This window comes from Motacilla alba, chromosome 1 (assembly GCF_015832195.1).
Source record: "Motacilla alba alba isolate MOTALB_02 chromosome 1, Motacilla_alba_V1.0_pri, whole genome shotgun sequence".
Taxonomy (NCBI): domain Eukaryota; kingdom Metazoa; phylum Chordata; class Aves; order Passeriformes; family Motacillidae; genus Motacilla; species Motacilla alba.
The window spans coordinates 68,674,211-68,698,852 of NC_052016.1; the positions used below are offsets into that span (position 1 = coordinate 68,674,211).

General features: G+C 35.4%; 1 protein-coding gene across 4 annotated transcripts in view; it reads right to left on the reverse strand.

Annotated features, from left to right (window-relative positions):
- The window catches only part of DIAPH3 (diaphanous related formin 3), a 204,823-nt gene that overhangs the window by 119,552 nt on the left and 60,629 nt on the right, over nucleotides 1-24,642 (reverse strand). For 3 of the 4 annotated variants that reach the window (XM_038131457.1, XM_038131473.1, XM_038131481.1), the window contains one exon: nucleotides 1,273-1,305. The exons of the other annotated variant lie outside the window; for it this stretch is intronic. In XM_038131457.1, coding sequence (XP_037987385.1) covers nucleotides 1,273-1,305 — 33 coding nt within the window. The remainder of the gene's footprint in view (nucleotides 1-1,272; nucleotides 1,306-24,642) is intronic. 4 annotated transcript variants of the gene reach the window in all.

Consider the following 24,642-nt stretch of genomic DNA (forward strand, 5'->3'; position numbering starts at 1 on the left):
ATTCAAGTCCCTTCTGATCAGGTGGAGACAGAAATTTGAATCATCTCCTAAATCACTTTTAATACTCTACACCTACTAGGCAACACAATGATCCTGAGAACATGCCAGAGTGCAGTAAAGAACCTGTATTCTGCAAAAATGAAATCACTAAGCTAAGACAAAGCAGTCCTTAGAAGAAGGACTGATAACCAGCATCTTGGAAAATGGGTTACAAAGCCACAATCCGCCTCTTTTGTCTGTTCCCAGTTTACCCACAAAATTCACTTGGCCTTGAATTTCTTTTAGCACACTGAACAGCAGGGTTAGCACCCTCCTGTACCAGGAAAAACTACACACTCTGCTTACTACACAGGTGAAAGCAAAAGTAGGTTTTCACCAGCAATGTGAGAACTTTATAGCTTAGGCACCAAAGGAATAGAATGACATTAAAGCTACTGGATAAAAAGAAGGTTACCACTAAAGGTTCACTTTTTCTGATTATGCTTGAAGAAGAGCCCTTTAGTGAACCCAGAAGGGTATGTCAAGGGGCTGCAGATCCCAGAATCACATGACTGCTTTCTCCTGAGGTTACACACTTTAACAGACCTCTCAAATTTCTTAACTTCTTCTAAACAGTGACTCTTAAAAACATGACTTTTGAGTTGCCTCAAAGTCTTATCAATGCTACAATTGCAGATTTTCCTAGAAGACCTGTACATCCCTGTAGCACAGCTTCCAAACAATTTTCATGCCTTAATGAAAATACAGTAAAATGTTTCATGGCTACCTTGGAACTTTGCAAAGAAACCTGGAACTTTACAACAAACAAAAGAATTTTCTTTGTAGTCGCAATAAAAAGTAGTTAAATTATCTAAATTTACTAATTTGCTTAAATGTGCCCTGGTAGCCTCAAACTGGATGCTAAAAGGGCAGAAATAAAGAAATTTGAAAAAAGTTTGCCTCTTCCAGCACTAGAAAGCAAAATTTATTCATTACAAGTCTTTAACAGAGATAATACAGACACACAAACATGCAAAAAAAATTAACAGTTAAACATGCATTACTTAATTTCCTACTTCCAAATCAAGAAACAATGCTACAAATGAACTGGCTAATAGCCTCAGGAATTTTCACCCAGGAGGGGGTTATACACAATGTTACAGCACTACTTAAGGCATTATCACACTAAGGAAAAACATATAAGCATAGAACGTGTCTACTCTAGGAAACTCATGCAGGAGTTGTACGCAGAGTTCCACAATTATGCAACAAATTAAATTACTGCAAACTTACATGATACTTCTTTAGCAGAATTCAGGTCACGTCCTTATGTAGTTTGGCAGCAATAAGAAGCAGAGGACATGTATTACTTTTCTTGCTGGTTTGAAATGTTGCATTCTCACTGAAAACTCTGATACCTCCTACTGCCTCTAGAAATTTTCACCTCCTTTGCTAATGTCCTGGTTTCAGACGAGGACATGGGTCATGTGGAGCCATGCGGGCATGGCCAGGACACTGTGCAATTCAATCCCATCACACCTCATGGCAAGGGAGGAGGGAAATGGGTCTCTCTCTTGCTTCCTGGAAAAGAGGGGGAAGGAGGAGGCATTCCTTTTCCAGGGAACCAAGCGACAAATGGAGTGGTGGGATAACACTGGTCCTGACCAGATGATCTGTCTGCCATTTTTTTCATTGTCTTGGGAGCAAAACATGGAGGCAGATGGTCTGTCTACTATTTTGTTCACTGTCCCAGTCAGTGAGCAATTCGCTGCAAATCACTCTCCTTTTGCAAACTTTTGTTATTAATATTTTTGCTGTTACTGTTCTTATCTCATTGCTGTTTCCAGTAAATTGCTTTTATCTCAACCCATAATCTCTGCCTTTTTTATCTCCCATTGAAGGCATAAGGGGGCACTAAACGAGGGAGTGCTGCTCCTAAATCATGAAAGGTGGCAAAAAAAACCCCAAAGAAACCCCAAGAAACAACTATTCTCTATTTCCAACAAGTAAAAAGAGAAAAAAAATCCCACAGCCGAAGTGAATGAATAGAAATATCTGAACAGGTGAAGTAAGAATCTAGACTAAAAGGAAATAAAATTTAAAAAAAAAGCAGTTAAATTTTCATTTGTGGAGAGCACTGGAATAGACAGGAAAGTATACAGAAGAAAGAAAATAGGAACATCGGCTTACAGTGGAAAAAAATAAAGCAGGCTACTGGCAGTGGGCAGCTGCCGCAGAAATGATGTGACTATTTGAAGGAAATAGACATGAGATGTTACCATGCTAATGAGAGAAGAAACCAGGGGATCACAAAATACACAGACAGTTCTTACAGCTCCAGAAGTTTGATCTTACTAAAGCATTAACTTTTTCAAAATTACATTTTTTTCAGCTATTTTCTATTATACAGAAAACCACACACCCTTTAAAGTTCTGTCTATACGTTAAATCTCTTCCACAGTGGGACACACACATGGCCCTGGCATCTGAGCTGTGTTTTGTCAGTAATGCCTCATCTGATGCTCCTGCTCTGCCCTCTCAGGATGAGAAACAAAGTGCTAGAGCACTTTGAAACACACAAGAATGCACCTCCCACCCTTCACAGTTCCTCTTATCTTCACACCCCACATCCTTATTAACAAGACTCTAAAATTAACAGATGTGGTTGCCAACATACACACACACAAATACCTCAAAGGAATTTTGGATACTGGACAGATTGTTTTTACTGTCTCCTTCAAATTCAGATCTATATACACATTCAAATGTAGTCAACTACCTCCATCTGTGGGAATGACCTGACTGAAATTAGGGTCCTGAAAAGAGTGGTGACAAGACTGTTTTATAAATACTTGGAAGTATTGGAAGCCTGCAGATCAGCACTTCATAAAATTGTGGACTGGATCCTAGGGAGCTACTCTGTAAAACTCTGAAACAATTTCATTCATGGTAGATGCCACTGAAATAATCTACACTCTTGAATTGCAATACACATTTCTATTTCTGCCACAGGTCTTGATATAATCTGCTACCCACAATCTTTGTAAGAAAAATCATGTCTGTGCATCTGTATGCTAAAGAAGAAAAATCTTCTAAAATACATCATCCTAGTGGAAAAAAACCAAAACAAAATATCTTTGAAACACAAGCTTCAAAAGGAATATAGCTGAACATTTAGATGTGAACATTTATTTTTAAAAATCTTATTTCCTATTTCAGATGAAACTTGAAAACTACATTACACAGAACACTCAGTGGAATTATTTCGTCACTAAGAAGAGTTATTTTGTCACTAAGTAAAAGAGCATACAGAAGATTACACGTGACCTTGCACTTTTCCTAGCCTCTTAGCTAAGACAACAGTCATCTTGCATTCTCTCTTCACTGAAGAATGAAAGAACTAGCCTGGGGTCATGGACTCAAAGGATGTACCCATACCAAGCATCATTATGAAAGCAGATGCCTACTTCATCTGTATAGAACACTAATTCTTAAAAATAAATGATATCTTGTGTCCCATATAGCAGAGTATTCAATGGGAAGACCTGCAGTTCTTAATCTCCTAAATGTTATGTGGAATCAAAGGAACAGATCTTTAATAGAAAATAAGGTTCTAGCTAAAAAACAAATCCTTCAGAACTTCTTAGTTATTCAAAGTTAAAATGTGGACTATCTTAGTATCAACCACTATTGAGGTTGGAAGTGACCTTTGGAGGTCATTAGGTCCAATCCCCTTATTCACACAAGGCTATCTACAGCCAGGTGCCCACAGCTGTATTCAGGAGGCTTTTGAATATCCTCAAGGCTGGAGGGAGAGTCCAAAACCTCCCTAGGCACTCTGTGCCAGTGCTCAGCCTCCCTCAAAGTAATAAAAAAGTGGCTTGTGATGTTCAGGAGGAACCTGTGTCTCAGTTTGTGCCCACGGCCTCCTGTCCTGTCACTGGGCACTACTGAGCAGCGTCTAGCTCAATTGTCCTTGCACTCTCCCTTCAGGTATTTATGTAAACTGGCAAGACCCTCCTGAGCATCTCCTCACCCACGTTAAATATTCATGGCTCTCTCAGCCTTTCCACACAGCAGGGCGGCTTCAGTCCCTTCACCATCTTCATGACCCTTAGTTAGCCCGGCCCAGTATGTCCATGTCTCTCTTTCACTGGGGAACCTCAAGCTGGACACAGTATTCCAGCTGTGGCCAACCCAGTGCTGAAATCAAAGGCCAGGCAGTGAATATGTGTCTTTTGCTGACAGGACAGAAACTTTTGAAGACTTGGATTGTTTTAACAGATGCATGACTACTGTCCTATAAATATGACATGCAACAAAACAAAACAAATCTTTAGTCTCAAAAAAAAAAAAAAAAAAAAAAAAAAAAAAAAAAAAAAAAAAAAAAATAGGCCACCACCAAGCCTATTACCTAGACCATCACACTACACAGGTGCCACCAGTTCCACTTGCGTATTTCATACTGAGCTGTTCACCAGCAGTTATTTGTGACAATTTACTTTAAAATACAAAAGAAATTGTGAACTAGATCTAAGTAGTTTTACAATAGCCTTGAAAATACCTTTCTTTTTTTTTCATGAAGACAAGGCTAAAATAAGGTTTCTAAGCATAGCCCACATAAGTAGGAAGAATGCCTGAACACTGAAATACCAGGAAGATGACAAATATTCTGCTTTCCAAACTAAGCAACCTAAGGTTGTATCAACACAATTGTTAGCATCAGGGACTTCTCATCACTTACAGATCTGTTTTAAATTGTAGTTCATTCTAAACCAAGAACATTAAACTCTCACATTTTTAAACAGTAGCGACAAAATTCTGAAAAAAAAATAAATCCTTAAGTCTTATTTGTTAAGAAGTAAATAAAATGCTCACAGAAATAGGGCATGCAAAATCAGAACAATCATTCTCTTAGTTACAATCTGAACAACTGCTGGGTTCCCCACTAGAACTCAAAGTTTTAACCAAGAGTGATTCAACTCTTGGAAAGATTTGAAACTTCATTAATTCTTGTCTGAGGGGAAAGATAAAAGGGGAGGCTGAAATGAGCTTTCTGCTACAATGGAATTTGCTGGACAGGGAAAAGCGAAACATACTGCTGTTCCCAGCAGAACAGAGTCTAGTGCCAGTAGACACATAATTCTATAGTTTCCAGATCTCTCCATTCTAAGATATATTCCTACCATCAAGATTTAGCTGTTTGGGCCTTACAAAGCTGATCCACCACTTGCCAAAGGCATCAAAAGCTGAATAACAGATCTGAGTGCACTTGTACCCAAAGGGAGAATAGCTGATTCAAGAAACACCATAACATTATTGATTGTAAATTGGAATGGCAACTGTTCCCCTCCACTATTTGGTGTTCAACAGTTGCCTTTCAGACATTGTCGAATTCCAGAGCAAAATCTTTTCATTTAATAATTCTTGACAGATTGTTCTTCCACACATTTGTGTAATTCCTTTTTAAACCTAATAAATTTTAAACTTTAAGTTCTTCAGCACAGAGTTCCAACTCTTAACTGTGTATTGTACAAAGAAAAACATCATCTTTATAATCTTAATCAGTTTTGCTGTAACTCTACTATATTTTGTATTAGTGAGAAGAACGGAAATCCCAAAAAGTATGCAGGATGTGGGCACAGCTTGAACTTTTACAATGAAACTTTAACTTTATTTTGTTTTCCTTTATTAACAATTCCCAAACCCCTATTTTGCCAGTATAAAAGTAATTTATTAGATTGCTAACTAATTCTGCCATTTATCATTGATTATCTACAATATGTCCACCACTGGTATGAACTTTGGCAATTGTAGATATTCAAGCCTTTTTTAAAACTGTCATCACGTTTGTCACCTTGCTTCCTTTCTTCTGATGTTGGCATAAGTTCAAGCAATAGTTTACACAGCACAGTTCACAGCTCAGCTGTTTCATCCTTCAGTTCCCTTAGAAGTCCAGGGTGAACACCAGCTGGTCTTAGCAATCTGTTACTGTCCACTTTATTGACCTATTCTAAAACTCACTCTACTGACCCTGGAAGTTATGTTTCTTGCACTAATGTTGTGTTCCCCCAAAGTCCAGCTTGGCGGTAAGTTCATTATTGGTCAAACAGAAATAATTCAGAGCTTCAGCATTTGGAAACAGAAAGTGTGTTACTCTTTTTTTTTTCTTTGGAAGGCAGATATGCCTTCCAAATGATATGACACACTAAATCATACTTTTGTATAGCATTTTTATTACATCTTTATCCATGCTTAAAATGCAATAGTATGAAAATTTTAACACCTTAGCTCTAAATCGCAAAGCAGTTACAATCAGAAACCTACTGAAGTCCTCACCATTAAAATACAAGCATATACTCCTAAGTGAAACCTGCATGAAAAAGAGACACTCAAAGACATGGCTTCTGCTGCCTATAGATATATATAGCACCTGTAAAATATGCTTAATATGCTGCAGTCACTGTATTTCCTTAACTATGCTCTGGGGCTTTTTTAGGTGAGTCTACTAGTTAAATATTTTTTTTATCTTTTAATGAAGAATTCATTACTTTGTTAGATATCAAAACTCTTTAAACTTCACTAAATAGCTTCTAGAAGCTGGACTTGGCTTATTTCTAGACCAAAGTCCAACACACAAACTAATTTTAGTTTTTCTTACTGTGCAAGTTTTAAAAACGTTGGTATTTGTTATTTATTCACAAGAAAAAGGAGAAGCATATTTTTGATTTTTATATCTTAATTTACTACACTGGGGAAATTGCTTCATCATAATCTTAACTTTCAATTTAATACAGATGTTTCCAGCCTTGAGTTTTAAAGACTAGAAGTCTTTGAACATATAGTAATTTAAGTTTTTCACCTTTGGAGAAGAGCTTGGGAGTGCTGATGGATGAATGACTGGACACAACCTGGCAATGTGCACTTGTGGCCCAGAAATCGATCCACATCCTGGGCTGCATCAAAAGCAGCCTGGCCAAGGGATCAAAGGAGGTGATTCTGCCCCTCTACTCCACTCTGGTGAAACTCCACTGGAATGCTGCATCGAGCTCTGGGGTCCCACCATAGGAAGGACATGAACCTCTTGGGCCAGGTCCAGAGGAGGGCCACAAAAACAATCAGAGAGCTGCAGCATTTCGACAAAGTCAGGCTGAGAGAGCTGGGTTTGTTTATCTCAAAAAGAAGCCTCCAGAGAGACCTTGAAGCTTTTGAATATTTAAAGGGAGTTTATAGAAATTAGTGTCTATTGACAGGACAAGGGTTTTAGACTAAAAATGGTTTATTTAGGCTAGATATATAGGTGACATTTTTTACAGTGAGGGTGAGGAAACACTGGAACAGGTTGCCTGGAGAAGTTGTGGATGCCTCATCCCCAAAATATTTGAAGTCAGGCCAGATGTGGCTCTGAGCAATTTGATGTCATTGAAGATGTCCCTGCCCACTGCAGATGAGTTTGACTAGATGGCCTTTAAATGTCCCTTCCAATCCCAACTATTCTACGATTCCAAAAGTCACAGTATGGAGACATAGCTGAGCATTTCTTGAAATATATGGGAGTCCATTCCTTCCGCTGCACACTCTGCTTTCCTCCTGCTTGCATATTACTAGAATTTATGAAAAGGGCAACATAATAGACAATGTACTTTAAAAACTTCAATTGACAAAAATGACCGAAAAATTAACAGGGAGGGGGGAAGTGTGATATCAAAGTAGCAACTTTAATCAGCTTGTGGAGTAATCAAATGAGCACCAAAGTAAGGAAGACCATGTAATCAGAAACAGGGCAGAAGACATCAGTCAGGCCTTTTCAATTGAGCATCAATGAACTGACATGTGTTCTGTTGCTCAAAGAGCACCCTTCTGTGATCCCAGCAGAGCAGAAGCTTGCAATGCATCTGAAAGAAGCTATTCATTATTTTCCTCTTTTTATCTGTATAGTGAATTCCAGAACCTAGCTTTCAGTTGTGCTACTTCCCTGCACAGCCATATAAACACTATCAAACAAGAATTGGATTACCCCCATCTAGCAGCACCAGATTTGCCTGCCACTGAAATATGGCACAGAACAAATTCATGAAATTTGCTATCATGTTAATTATAAACAAAAATTACACATTTGTAATTAACCATTTGTTTTTAAGGTAATTTCTCTCAGAATAATACACTGTAACGGATAGGAGAGACATTTTTCATAATTGATTTGATCTTTGATATTGTAAGATTTAAACTTAACAAGTACCATCTGAGTATACATATAGGTTGAAGATATATTTCTGACAGAAAAATTATTCCATCAAGACCTCATCTCCTTCCTTTAAACTATGGGGTTCCTTTCCCTTGTGTAAAATATTGTTGTATAGTCTTACCAGCACCCAGCTCTCAAAATCAGTTGAACTAAATAAATACCTTAATTCACGAGAAAGACAATTTTTATTAGTTATTATGTAGAAGTAATTTCATTGCAGAACCCTGTAGTACAATATAGTGCATATTGCACTATATGTTGTTCATCTATAAGTAATTTTGCTGAACAGTTTTATAAAGGCTACTCTATGTGTTCTGATGTTATTTTTAATTCTTTTATTAACCTCTGATATTAACTTAAAACAATTCAAAATATTTCCAGGAGGGAAACACTGGATGAGGCTTTCAGCGTAATTGAGTGACTACACCAAAACCCCCAAGATATGGAACTAGAATAGATGGGGTAGTGCACGGGCAGGAATGAATGATCTGACATAAGAGGGTCAAAAAACTTACTAAGCTACCACCATCACCTTATAGCACTGTCAGTGCCTCACAAACCACAAAGGCAGGGGCAGTACCAACCTGACAAAGGACTGATCATTAACTTGTGACAAGAAACAGCAGTACATGGGACTCCAAACTGAAAGGGCAAATGGACAAAAATAGCAAACTGGGATTACTAGGGAGGAGCTGGTTTATTCTGACTGAAACTGAATGAAAAGCCACGGCCAGCAGCGGACTGCCAAATTACAAAGGCAGCAGGAAACCAAGAGTATCAGAGATAATAAAGAGCACTCCCACACTAGCACCATAAGTACATCAAAGCACCTGAAGCATGTCTGGAGATCAGGATGGGACATTTCTATCAACCTAAGACATGAAATGCTGGTATATAGTCAGCCAGTGCAACTAGATCTCCAGGATGATGGCATTAGCTGAATAGCAGCCTGAAAGCAGTGGCCTTGGAGGTCAGATGACTGGGTTTGAACGTTCAGAGTGAGACTGCTTACCCCTTGTTACAATCCCTGTGAGCTAGAAAATCTGGGAGGCAAGCCAAAATAAAACAAATCACTGTGGATCTCCCATCCCACAACGTGCAACCCACCCTCATCCTCACGCACCCCTGATAAAACTGCTGCTTACAAACGTGTACTTCATGTGGTGTATGGGAGCAGAAGAAAGAAGATAAAGGAATGCAAATCTCTCCCTTACTTGTAAAGTTTTGCAATAACTAATAGCAACTACTGTGTCATCTAATAAATGTAAAATAGGAACTCATGGTCCAAAGTTCAGGTCACTCCTAAAACAAAGCACAGCAGATATATTTTTTCATCATTTTGGTAGGTCTATTTTCAAAATATTGAGGTCTTTTTCTTAAAGAGGCATTCCCAAGGTAAGTGTGCCTGAATCTCTCTGAACTGCTTGTCTGGAACCAATCTGCAGTTCAATTTATTCATGACTAGTTTTTACTTATTTCTTGTGGTTTAAACAGTTCTTTTCCCTTTCTAACGCTCTTCTTAAAGAATGAGAAAATATCTTAGCACTACAACATGATCTTTGATTTTTTTAATTAAATATTTCAAATCCATTTAATCTCTTCACCTGATGATACCAGCAGCTTCTATGCATCTGTGATTTAATCTGCCTTGAGTCTGGGACGGTAGAACTGAAAGTCACATTACAAAGCGTGACTTGTAAACATATTAATGACAATGCTTCCCTACTGGAAACATTTCTGTGAAATTCAGGATTCGTTCTGCTCTTCTTCCCTTACCTTTATTTTCTTTTTTTTTTTTGTAAACAAGCAATACACACATATATCTAAAAATACCCATATGTACATAAACTGAAGTAAAAAAATCACAGATTCTTGTGCTAATGCAAAGTTTCTGTTCACAGTGTTAAATTTCAGGCCTGTGCATCTCCACTAAATTCTGATTCCCTGACCACAACGAAGGCAAGGGAACTATTCCATGCTCTTATACAATATCAAATCCATCCGAATGGACTGGAGAAGTGCGAGCTTGTTTCAGACCGATTCTTTTTCACGTGTTTAATTTCCAGATTTCTCTGCTTTCTTCTGAAAGAGCTACACTTACACTCTCCATTCTCAAACACCACCAATACTCTGCCACCTACAAATAGTCAGTCAGCTACTACAGGTCTCCACAATCCACTATTAGCAAAGGAATGCCAGCAAGACCATGAAAAGCCAGTAACAAACTTTTTAGTGACTGCTACCTATCTTCCTGTCCTGCTGTCTGTACTGGTCCCCCTGCAACCATCAGGTACATGTTGGGGCCTCAATAGCATACTGGAAAATACAAGGTAGGCAAATGCAGTAGCATTTAGCAATGTGAACAAGGGATTGAAGATGTTAAAATTTCTTTGTTATATGAGAAAAGTTCTGTTTCAATACAACAAGTAAAGCTACAGTTAAAGGCTTTGCAAAAAAGAAGTCCTGCAGTTTTGGTTTTGTAGATCCTACATGTAGTATAAATATCCTGAGATTACTTGAAATGCACCTGAATAGAGCAAGCTCTTTCAGAACTAACAGGACTTAAAAGTAACATAAAATTTGCCAATCATACTTAAGTATTGGCTTTGTTCTCAAATTTGTCTTTCTTCTGCTCATCCAGCTTCTGTAACATCCTACCCTTCATGAATCTGAAAATGCTTCCAAACTCTGCCATCACAAAGTTCAGCCTTTTCTTAAGATATGCAACTGATCATTGAGACTATTTAATAAATAATTACTCCCAAAACTGATCCTCCAGAAACTCTACTAATAGCCTCATAGTCCAATGCACCCTTTTTCAGTATTTCCCACATCCTCTTAATCTTACCTGTTTTACAAGTCTGCAGGTAATCCCACTTTTCATTAATATTGGTACAATGGCAGTCCTACTGCGATCAAGAGGTTAAACAGATCATATTTGTTTTGCTTAGAAAAACTGTCATCTTCTCAAAAAACTAAAATGTTATCTACTGCCCAGCATAATTTACTTTTTATATGCCGAATCTGACACACACATCACTCTCCTTTTTTTTAATCTACCGCCGTGTCTTTGATTATAATTTGTAGAAAAACTGTTCAATGTTTCTGCATATCATTGATAATGAACTAATGAATCTATGAAATAAAGCCCTCAGTCATTTTTGAATATAACTTCTAGAAAAGGTGCTGTCTTCTTTTCCCAGCAAAAATAAATAAAAACCCCCTCAGTATTCCCTTGCAATAACTACTAAATGATGCATGATTCCCTTGCAATCATCACTAAATATCATACATAGTTTCTAATAAAAGCAGTGAAGTGGATTTACGTAATTGAATAAAGAAAAAAACAATGATGGTCCACAGCATAAGTTAAATTCAAGTGCACAAGCACTTCAATTTTATGTGCACAAGCACTTGAAGGATTACGCTGAAACAGAATATGAATTTAGCCAACATTTTTATTGCTAAAGCAAGAGCTGTCAATCAGCACATTTGTTTGCATGGTCTCATTAGAGTACATTGCCTCAATCTCAACAGTCATAGTGAAGAATGTTGAGAGCATAACTGTATCTACTTAACAAGCATTCATGCACCCTCATTAATTTTTTTCATCTCACTTTGAAGCATGACATGGCTCATACCAGAACAATAACTTGCTGATAATTGTTTGAGACAACAACTGGACAGGAACAGAGCAGAGGTGAACTTTCCTATAGATTATAGTGTGCCTCAGTGAATTACAATTAGCTTTAAAAGTCATCTGTCCTGTTCAGCAGCTTTCAAGATATTTCATTAGCAACTAAAGAAATCCTAACATATTTTAGGCTTTAATGACCCAGTTGCATTATATTATCTAAGATAGAAATTTCTGCAGAACACATGACAAATATCGAAATATGTGAGCTCACAGCACCATAGTATTTATAAAATTGTCACATGATATTAACTGAAATTTAGCTTGTCATTTATTAATTTAAATGCTAATAAAATAACAAGAATAATTTATACAACTCTCAGATCACAAACCACCTTTACAAAACTCTGATGATAACTTTACTGTACTCCTCTGCAAGATAAGTGTCATATTTAGGACTATAACAAAACAATTCAGATCAAGTACAAATCACTAAGGAAAACAACTGTATATGGAGCTGTATAATTGTATTCCATAGCAAGCTAAAGGAAAATAGTCTATCTACTTAATCTATAGTTATTATAATGTACTGATACAAAAAAAAAAAATAAAAATAAAAAAACCCACACCACAAAACCTAACAAGATTACTTATAAAATAATGTTTAAATTTTTTTAACTCTTTTAATACACTCCTATGTGCTGATAATGGTCCTTGTCTCTTCTAGAAGATTCACTTCAATGCTGCATTATCTCTTGCTTTTGCTGCCCCAAAACTCAACCTTTTTTGAAGTCAGAGGATAACTCCATCTACATTTATCTGTAGTTTCCCAGGAAATTGTTGAAATCAAAGTGTTCCATTTCAGCAACAGAAAAATCTCCATATCTAGAAAAACATTATTTCTTTAAAATTATTCATAGTTAGAAGGCTGACTTCATAATAAAAATGGATTTTGTTTGTATTGTTATTATTACAGATATCTGCAGAAATTATTCATTCTTTTTACTAGGATAAAAAGAAAAGTTTGGTGATGAAAGAAGAGCTATAAAAATGAAAGCAGATTTTCAACAGAAAATTTGACTTTAGACGCAGAAAAAAAACTGCACTGAAGATCCATTAGAAACCTACATCCTGACCAGATTCTTCAATTTGAAACTAGTAAATGAGCCTCCAGCAACAGATAGTGATGCCAATTTATATAGAAGGCAATTGTGTAGGGAAAAAATAATTTCAATTTTAAAAAGAAACAGACTTAAATTAAGATTTCCCACTGCCTTAGGAAAAGACCACACAAAATGACAGCATGGAGACAGACCACTGCATCTATTCCTAACAGAATGTTGGACAAGCATAATTACAAATGAAAGAACAAAAGAATTAATGATTTACTTTTCTGTAGCAAACAAATCTTAAGGAACCAGGAAAGATTTCAGGTACAGTTTAAAACCAGTTGTTAATCAATTAATTGTTTTCTGTAGCACCTACCTCCCAAAGGCAGCACTGAGAACAAATGCACTTATGGTTTCTAGTGTAAGGGCACAAGTACAGCCTAGTCTTTGAGCCACTGCCATTTCTTAAAGCAGACTTTTATGTCATCATGGTCTTCCCCAAAGCTGGGGATGTTCCCATGCAAACATGGTGCAGGAACTTTACTTTCAACCTCGTATATTCAGAACAGAAAAAGTTACATCTGTACACGTGAATAACATGCCTCAATGAATTCCAATCACTGACAAGCAATCAATCTTTCTCTCTCTCTCTCTCTCTCTAACAGTTGTGTAACTCTCACACACCATCCGTTACCTGGAACAGCATCCTAGAGTTTACAGAATAAATATCACTCCTTTAAAAGCAATATGATGCTTAGAGATATCAGCAAGAGAACAGCTGGTAAAATCATAAATGCACTTGAAGCAACCAACAACCACATTATTATCATAAAGTTCTCTCTCTCTCTAGCAATCAATGCTTATTCATCCTAAATCCCACCCATTCATTCCCATTATAACAATGTCTGATGCATCTGCAAATGAAGTCTTTTGGGGCCTCTATACAATACAGAATTTGACACACTTACAACAGATGGGATGCAAATATGATGTTTTGTTTTGGTGTAACTACACTAGTGCAAGTCAAGAATGGAGAGAAAGCTGTTGGAACTGTTGGTTGTGTTTCTCCTATAGCGCTTTTTTTTTTTTTCGGGGTGGGGAGGGAGGGGAGGGCTGATGGGCAGGTGGTGATAGTTTTGTTTTCCCAAATATTTAAGCATTGTTTGTCTATAGTTCTCACACTTTGAACACTTACTCTGGAAAGAGTAAGTTCAAAAAGCTCTTAGACTTCCCATACTTAGTCTGGAAAATGGGATTAAGAACATGTCAAAGCTAACAGTGCTTTATGGAAGGACTTTATGGAAAAAGAGAAAGTAGACACAATTCTGTCTACCCATTTGAGTTATTTTCTGTACTAGGGCTCCACTGGACCTCAAGTGTATCCAAAGACACAAACCCGCCAAAACCTTGGATAAACTTTTGGAAGGAAAATTAATCCAAAAATCTACAGCAGAAATAAGTCCTCAGCTAAAAATAAATAAACATATATCTAGTATCTCTGCATTCTGGATGGATAAAACTTTCTGTAAAGAAAAAGACAAAAATTTCTGCACTGTGATAACAAAAAAACAAAAACAAAAAAGTCATGGCAGCATCAATATAGCAGCTTAATTGTACCCAAAATGAACTACAAGAATGGGAAAATGCCATTTAGTCATAGGGAGCATTTTTTGGTTTCTGCCTTCAGAAATCAAGACTTCTAAACATTATTCAGTCACCATTGAAGGTTCTTTGTCAGCTATGCTCCTGCCCTTCTCTCTTTCTTTTTCCCTATCAGAGGTACAAACACTGAATACCTCTAGGAAAGGAAGTGGTCTGAACTCTGTCCATAGTGAAATACAATTATCTGCCTTCATTATGCAGGATTGAGATGATCATAGCTCAATTCATGAACCTCTGAAGAAAATGCTCTCTTCTTCATTTCCTTTTTTATAATACACTTTACAAAACTTGGCTTAGTGATTTTAAATTCAGGCTAAGAAAAGATATTGTGTCATAACAACAGGTTCATAATGTCACGTTTTGTAATTGAGGTGGTGGGTTTAAGAAGAACTGATTTGATCAATATTCAAAATCAGGACAGTAATTCCAACTTTTGTATTTTTTATCCACTCTAAAAAATTAAGCCTTTGTGAAAATAGGAAGCTGTTGTCTCTTTGAAATCACTCAGCAGTTGAATCCAAAATGCCTTTTACACAGCCAACCTGAAGAAAAATGTGACTGTATTTACATTGTTCTAGAAGAGGAAGGAGGGACGTTATACAGCAGCTTCCCTCTTCCAGGTAGAGCCTTCAATTTTTCATGACTACTTTAAAACTGTCCACACTAACACCATAGATAACCAGGTCTGTATTAGACAATGAAAAAAAGCAAATTCTTCTTCCAAAGCTTTCCAGTCCCTTTTAGCTGTACTTCTTTCCATACTGCTTCAAATATTTCAAATAGCAAACCAAATAAATCAAAAAGATCCTGTAACATTTTAAAAGTTAGGTCCCCAAACACTGAGTCTGTACTGTTCCAATGTTCAAAATAACTCTATTCAGTACCATCTAAAACCAAACAGCAATGTTTCTCTACGTTATCCACTTGCAAAAATATGACATTGAGATTCCAAATACACAAGCTTACATTAGCTCTATAATGTTGATATTTTTATTGTTGTTGATCAAAAGTACCAACATAATTGATTCATTATTCAGTATTTGGAACATGCACTTGACAGCTACAATTTCCCTTACTATCATCCAGGTTTCCAGCAGCAGACACTGAGACTCTGCACAGCAATTCTACTTCTAAAGCTATCTCAGCACAAAAATGATCCAGAGCAGCCTTCTTGCATTTACTTTGTGAGAAAAATGTAACCACATAAGCTACAAATCAAAAAACAATAACAGACCTGTTCAACTTTTAAAATACTCTTTTTTTTCTGTCCACTTAACTTCAAATCAACACATAGATCTAGACTTGACTATACATGGCACTCAGAGACATCATTTTAATTCTGTAAATAAATATACAAAGTTATTGTTGTTTACATTTGCACTTAAATACTGTACATATCTAGAAGCATAGTTGTTTCTAAGCTATGACCTGCATTTTATCTGAAATTTGGTAGAAAAAAATTTCTTTTTTAGGTATTAGAGAAATTTACAAAATATTACCTTATGATTTTAATGTGAAACCAATAGTGATAAAACCCTTCTCCAAGAAAAACTGAAACTTTGGCATAAGATGACATTTCTTCATGAGAAACTATAAATGTAGCATTGTTTTAAATCTCTATGGGTATATTTAAAACCACAAGTTAAATATAATATAAAACACATTTTAAAACAATGCTACTGTTTCAGACTGGGGAAAAAATCTATACATAAAGCTGCATAGCCATTATTTTCAGCACATACTAAAAATCATACTTTCAACCAAATATTTTAAAAAACCACAGTTCTAAAATGCAAAAAAAATGAAAGAGAAAATAAAGATGCTTTGCTTCCTAATCTCTAAAACCATAGCATACATATCTAACTAAAAAAGCAGAGGCTGCAAAGTTGTGCAGAGAAGCACAAATTAACAATTTATCCAATATGATGTTAAGATCCGTTTTTAATATGAATGTATGATGAGTAAAGTTTGGAATCTTTTTCACACAAAGAAAGGTAAAAGTAATATAAGACATAATACAGGCTGAAAAAAGATTCAAGAAATAGTTGCTATGGTGAAGACAGGAGGCAGCAGAAAGTCAAAAAGACATGCATAAATAGTTTTTTAAAAGTATTTGGATACATAACAATGAGACATGGTACAAGAATGTAACATAAGACATTACGCTGATTTCACATAATATATGCAAAATTAAAGAAAAATATGCAAAGACAGAAACATACACTGGAAACCTACTGATAAATCTAAAGCAGTGCAGAGCCAGAAATTTAACAGATCATTACTATTTCTACTAGAAAATAACAGTGCAAACTATAATTCTTGATCATTATTAAGATTTTGTTAGAAGAATAATCTTGTTGATTACAAAAAGATTGCTTACATGATTTTTTTTTTAAATCATATTATACTGATATGTCATAATCATTACTCAATAATGAGTGTCTGATTTAGGTTAAACCATTTGAGATCTAAGGTAACAGAAGTGTCTATTTAATTTAAATTATCTCAGCCATTACACCATCAGGCAGATTTAAACATGCTAAAACTCAGAAAATTTATCATCTTATACTTAAGCAACTAAACTATCATCTTTAAACATTAGTATCACATCAAATAACAACAGTAATAGCAACAGCTATAATTCTGATCTACTTATTCTTACAAGTATATGTAAAGTCCTCAAAGAAAAGACTAAGGTTTAAAATTAACTAGAATTGAGGAAATGAAGATGAACAATAGAAGTTGCAATTATAAGAATGTTTGGTTTGCTTTACTAGGGGAATCACATATCTGTCTCCCTACAAGAATGCTACATTCCACCTCAACTCAACTACAGTACTGAGCACTGTGGAAACAGACAGTGTATGGACAGGAGAGAGCAGACAGTTTGCAGTGTAGATGCACAAAGTGCTCAGCTATTGTGCTATAAGCACCTTAGAGATTTGCTCTTGAATGTCCAAGAAATAGGAGAATATATTTTCTCTCTGAAACACAGACTGTCATTGCATGCATGTACAGTTTTCTGAGAAAAGTCTTTTTGAAGGAACTCAACCTGGCATTTGAAGCTAAATATATATGTAGCAATCATGTTACAGGTGAGCAAGCTCTCAGTTGCATATGGGAACATTCCACTTGATAAAAACATGTCAAAATAGTTTCTGAGAAAAATCTGAATGAAACAGATTATTTACTTACTGAAAGCAGCATTAATGTATCTTTCAAAATTATAGAAACCAGCAAGTAACAAAGTAATCCACTTTTAAGTGTAATAAACAAACTGTACTGAACAGCAAATCTCCAGAGCACAAGGGAGTACTCACATGATAAATAAGTTACAGAGGTCTATAATTAAAGCCAACATCAATCAAGGTCACACAAAATCTCCATGTGGTTCAACTTGCCATATTTAATAAATAAATCCAAGTATTATCAACAGCATTAACTTGTTAATAGATGAATACTAACAACATTCCATAGAAAAAAAGCTAATTAAGAATAAAGAACTACTGTGCATAAGTCTGTACTGCAGCTCCTCAATAAGATAAATAATTAATAGCCTTACATATTTTGCATAGGAATTCATTAACTATCACAGATACTAGGCTTTCAGTCATACAATGAACAAAAGTAGCTTTCTGACAATAGCCTGAGGACTTCAGACCAAACACTAACAATTAGTTTATGAGATGTTCTTTAAATTCAAGGGAAAACTCATACTGAAAAGTATGCTGAACCTCAGCAGAAAAAGATAAGGGAAAGTAGTCACCTAAACCTTATTTCCCACCTTGACCTCCACACTGATTCCAGTGTGTTAACATTGCTAAAAATAATTTTAAAAAAATGTTTTTAAAATTAAATGCCAGCTCATACACTTAATGCTGGCTTCAGCTCATAAACAACAGAAATTACTCTTAAGTATTTCTGTAATAATTTTTCCTTAAAAAGTCTGATAAACAATTTCAACTTACTTCTTAAGTACATCTTTAAAAATGTTAGAAAATTAACTAGTGAAAGAAATTAAGTGTTCCAGAGCACAAGCAAAGACAGGCCATTTGTGGGGGAGTGTATTATTTTCTTTTTCTTGGAGGGGGATGTTTAACAGCCAAGAAACCATAGCCATTTCTGAGTCTTCCATAGGTCAAGAGATCTGACTAACCTCTTACATTCAAGCTGGATACAACTGGATTCTATCAGATATTCTAGATAAAAGTTTCAACCTAACACTTTACAGTTTACATCAAATTGTAAGACCACGTTAGACACATTTAAGGGTTGCCCAGTATATTAGGAGTAGCTAAAGTAAGACATTAGGAAGAGTAAATGAGATTTTAGAAGCTTCAATACACTGTGTGTCAAGCAAAAGATTACACTCTTACAGGGTATTCTGTCTAAGCTCCTGAGTTACACTGCTAAGAATCTGTGCTCATCACACTGAACACTAAACTCTCATAGTCTCAAGCCATAATGAGACTGCAAATAAAGGTAAATGGAGCATACCTTTATTTAGATTATATGCTTTAATATACCCTGTAATAAGCAAATTATTCAAGTCTGTTCAGAAGAGTGCCCATTTAAGCTATTGATTTTGGACAGATCTGACACAGAAAAAAATCTAATAAAAAGTACTGAGAAAAATTTATAAAATGAGACAATGATAATTTAGTTAATTTTATGACTTTATACACTGTTGATTAAAGTTCTGATTGTCTTGAAATAAATCTTGAAAGACAAGAACACTAACAAGGCTAAACAAGAGGGAAAGGAACATCTAGGAACTGTATCCACAAGTCAATTTATCAGAAACTATAGCAGATAAAATTGCTCTACTCATTAAGGCATCTATGGCACAAGGAAATTGCATCACATACCTCTAGACATCAGATTACTCAGCCACCAGAGTATTTTCTTTGCTTAGGGATACAAGGACTCTCACATAAAATACTCAGTAAACATACATAGCTTTGTATTGTAAAAGATTTATTTAATACCATTAACCAATATTTTTCAATAGCAATCTATAAGAAAAACAAGCCATTAGAACTACCATTATTGATTCCTATCAATACACTTATCAATGTATATCCGAATATGTAAAAGAGAGAGGGTTTTAGGCTGATCTGGTTAATTACTGTAAATAACAACATCTGTTCTTTCCAGATTATAAAAATAAGAAAATGAAACGGGAACATAATATAGTGTTCTCAGTGCTGCTCCTATCCAACTTTTTGAAAGATACAAGCAGTTTGCATCTTTTTTTTCTCCAAATAAATAAGTTTGAAATATTGGTTATATACTAAAACCAATAAAACTTGCTTGATTATTTCAAGTCTGCTATACTGCACTGCCAGAACTAAGATATTGAAACAAAAGCATGTATTTCATACTCAAAAGAAGTTCAACCCTGCAGCGCTGTCATACATCCACAGGCTGATTTTGTGCAAATAGTCCTTACTTCCTACTATCACTTTCCAGAAATCTACATTAAAAAACTTTGTAATCTATACCAGTTAATATGATTTTCTCAGCTACTGCATATCTTCACTTGTATTCAGTAATACAAAACTACCTGGTAAAAATACTTCCAAGAAACTTAATTGTTTTTCCTGTTAGCTTTTACACAGCACTTTCCCTTTGCATAAATTTCCTCATATTTTAAAGTGTATTTTTGTGATTGCACTTAACAATTAGAGCCACACAAACTCTACAGAAAGGTACATGTTATTTATTTGTAGTCAGTGGCATGAGATGTGCAGTAAAATAAAATGTAAAGAGCTATGTAGTTCTCAACTCTGAAACAGGATGTGAGGATTTCTTTCAAATCATAAACATAATCCATTTGCTCAGTTATAACATATACATTATGTAGAAAGAGACAAAAAAAGTTCCAACTTCTGTAGGAAAGTAAACAGGATGCACATCAAATCTGTAAATCACCTTAACCTTTTCCTCAGAAGTGGGGAGTATAACTGAAGACTATATAATAATCTGCAGCACCATTTTCCAAGAACATGTAAGTGTTCTAATCTTAGAACAGTTTTTCACAATTTGCACATTAAAAGCTTTTAATCACTACTAGAAAAAATACAAAGAGTGAAGTAAATTTTGTAATTTAGGTGAATCCACATGATTTAGAATCCACAAAAGAACCTTTTCCATTAATTCACAAGCTAAGTGCTCAGCAATATTTAAATAGACTCAAAGATCCAACATTCAGTGTACTATTCCATATAAATAGCAAAGAAAATGCTACAGTTTTCTTCAAATTAAAATATTCTGTTAAAAGCTTTCTCTAATATGACAGAGAAATACGAAAAATATGACACGAACAGGAATCAGTGAAGCAATTGGATTCTGGGTTACAAGACAACAAGTATTCTATTTCACTGAAAATAAATCTTGCAGAAAATAACACTGACTTCACTTTTCCAGAAAGTGCGAAAAAGTTTTTTAGTTAAAACCATTGCTGTGAATCTTCCAATTACAGAATCACATTTCTTATGCATTATTACAGATGTACAATTGACATTACTTCTAACACCTGTATTAGGGTTTTCTCTCCTCTTTCACCAAACCTGTAATAGCTATCCAGTAATACAGATCATTTACTGTACTATGAGACACTCTTGTGGTACATTAAGGAATGAAGTGATGAGCCAATCACAAACACAAAGATTCAAACTTAGAAAGCATCCATTGCAAGCAAACTTTAAGAATATTCACCATTTTAGAATATTTTTTTTAAAAGCAAGCAGGAGAGATCGGCAGCATTCATTCTCACTGAAATGCTTTTCTATCTGACACACTCTTTGACAGAAGCTAAGCAACAGAAATGCTGGAATTGCAAGTGAATTCTCATCTTGTTGGCTGGAGAACACATTAATACCACATCACACTCTAAAATGAATGTAACGTTATACTATCTTATGTTAAAGAGGGTACGTATTTCTGCAACAAAAATAGATATTTGATAATCTAATGTATCTACCTAAGTTGGAATATCAGACAAATATAGTGTAACTATAGTTTTAGGCTAATTCTAATTAGCAAGTTATTAAGCTTCTGTCCAGAAAGCTTCTCATTCCTCCAGCAATTCAGACAAACAAAATTTGTATAATGAAAGACACTTGAATTCCTGCTCCTCAAAGTCTGTGCTAGAGTTCTATGAGACTGAAGATGATGTAGTCTCTATTAGAGAGATTCTGCATAATTAGTCTACTATACAGATTTGGTTATTGAACATTTTTTGTGAAGAAAAATATAATTTATCATATGAGAACAATACTAGTGTTTCTTCACTATCTCATCACACATTTTAAAATTTTTAAATGCTGGAAAAAGACAAAAAGGGGAAAATAGATCTATTTTGAACCAGCTGGAGTCTTTTTTGTATTGTTTAGTTAGCATCTCCAAATGCTGTAGAATAGGATTTTATCCCTCTCTTCCTGTTACATTCATATATTCGTAACAGTTGACTACCTAGTCAATACACCTTGCAGACTCTTTTGAGGAATTAGTCTAATTTTAGATGCATAAAAATTAGTTAGTAGTTCTACTAGTAACATCATTCTCATTCTATTTGACCTAAATATCCTTATATGTAAATGTAGTTCCTGCAGCAGAATTATAATTTGATTGAATCTATATGACTTCCCTCCCCCTCAAAAGGTGGAATACAAATATTACCCTGAGTAAACAGAAAACTTCAGCTGGTGATCAAAGAATAAGCCTTAGCTTTAGAGTCTGGAATGGCATAAGTACCAAGAGCTATACTGACAATCCAAACAAGCAAGAGTCGTACAAATTAACAATTTGTGTTATTATTTTTAAGAAAGTTAAGCATAACGCAATTTACATTTCATCCTAAAGGCAAACATGAGTTCTAGGAAAAAGAATCACATTATTTTTTTGACAAATCAGAGGCACATTAGCTCCTTCACATAAGGAATGCTTTGTCCTCAATTTCTCCTATTCTTTTCATACTGACTTGTTTTTGCCACTGTAGTTTCAGGAGGGCTTTATATAGTTCCAAATATGCTTCCTACTTTGAGTTTCAGTCTATACTCCCAGGTTCTCAGCAACAGAAACCTGGAGATCAGAACTGCCTATTTCCAGTGCATATGAGTATCCTGTTCTCAAAAACCTATTTTTGTTGAAGTGGTTGAGATTTTTTTTGTTTATTATAAAGCATGCATCTGCACAGCTCAGCTTATGTCACCATTTGTCTCCACTTGATCACTACCTCTTGCTTATTCTGCTGAATAAGGAACAATCCCAGGTACATTCTGAGAGTCAACTGCTAGCAGCAAATGGATTTTACCTTCCCCTTTTTAAAGTTTGAACAAGTTCATTTATCACTACCATTTCTCTTCTACATAGTATTCATGAAAACAGCAGTTCACAGAACAGTAGTTCACACTACTAGATTAGTACTGAAAATAAACTTTCTCTTTTGTCTTTTTGAAGTTAAGGTGATCTACCCTGGTTTGGTTTTTTACCTACATCTATCCATGTTTGTTTCTTTTCACAGCAACATTACAGATTTGTTGAATTACAGATGCCAAGATTTTTGCTGCACTGTGCAACCATGCCTTGAATCCCAGTTTCTCTTCCAGCATTCCAGCTACAGCTACCTTCCATGCTGTCAGCTTCAGTAGCAGCTTTTATTCAAACAATCTTGCTGAACACCGATTTGATTTTTTCATCCTCCCACTGTTTCAAATAGATGACTCAGTATTTCTCAAGACCTTACACTGATATGCCAGCAACAAAAACCACAATTCTGTTTCATATATATCAAGTCTATTGCAGCCAAATTTTAAGTGCTGCAAGACACTACACCGCGCAGTCTAGGAATGGCAAAGATAAGAATCACCCTAAGCAGGCTCTTTCTAGCTTCTTATCCTTGCCAGCTATACATACGCATTTATAATTTTAGAAAAAGGCATTTCTATATCAAAGGACAAGTCAGATTGCACAGCAGAAAATATTTAGTCTTCACAACAGTTAAGCTGAGTAATACAGCAGATGAAATTTCTAAGTTTTATTACTCAGTAACTGATGTTAGAGGTGAGTAAGGTTGAAGAACTATCTTGGGAGTTAAAGCAGAGTTCCACTAACTTGTAAAAATAGGAGGTGTAGAGCAGCAAAGCCATAAAACAGAAATATGAAGTTTGTTGAAATCAACATCGAAAGGATATGTTGTCCATGCCCTCATTCTCTTTAAAAAAATGACACTGTGCAACAAACTCATCCAGAAGAAGAATGTATCTGAAAACAAAACTATTTGACTGTAAATATTCAACTATTGTGCCAGCCAACAACTACAACAGTGCAAACACATCCTGCCCTATTACAAAAATTTTCAGAATGTGGAATTAGATTATATCCTACGTAAAAGAATATTTTGTTAAAGCTCTGATTTAACCCTCAAAAATCCAATGATTTCAGATCAAATTAATTCTCTCAATTCTTACACAACCTTCAGAACTTGATTGCTTTTAATGTACATCACCTACAGGACATTTACAAAAGTGCTTAAAGGTGATGTTTATTTCATAAAAAATATTGAAGGAGCCCTGTTAAAATATCTGTCAGCAAACTATCAGGACAAAATAGAGACTAGAAAAATCTATTTAGAACAAGGAAATTGTATGAGAAACTTATCATGTTGAGATCATGCAGAGAACAGCAGCCCACAATGGAAGCCTCTTTCACAAAAATTCATATGAAGTACTCAACTTACTGTTTTTTTAATTAAGTACTCACTTTGATTAAGAAAATAAATTACGCATTAGATAAAGCCAGGTCATATTTATACCAAGTTAGTAGATAATGAATAGTATGTAATCTAAGTGAGTAAGGAAAAAAATGTCAATGGCCATACATATGAATAACTGTTCCAGCTGAACCTGATCAAATGCAAACAGAACCAACGACTGCCAAATATAATACTGCTCAAGTCTGCACGGCATGCCAGTACCCAAGTACTGTCTAACAACTGCCTAATTGGACAT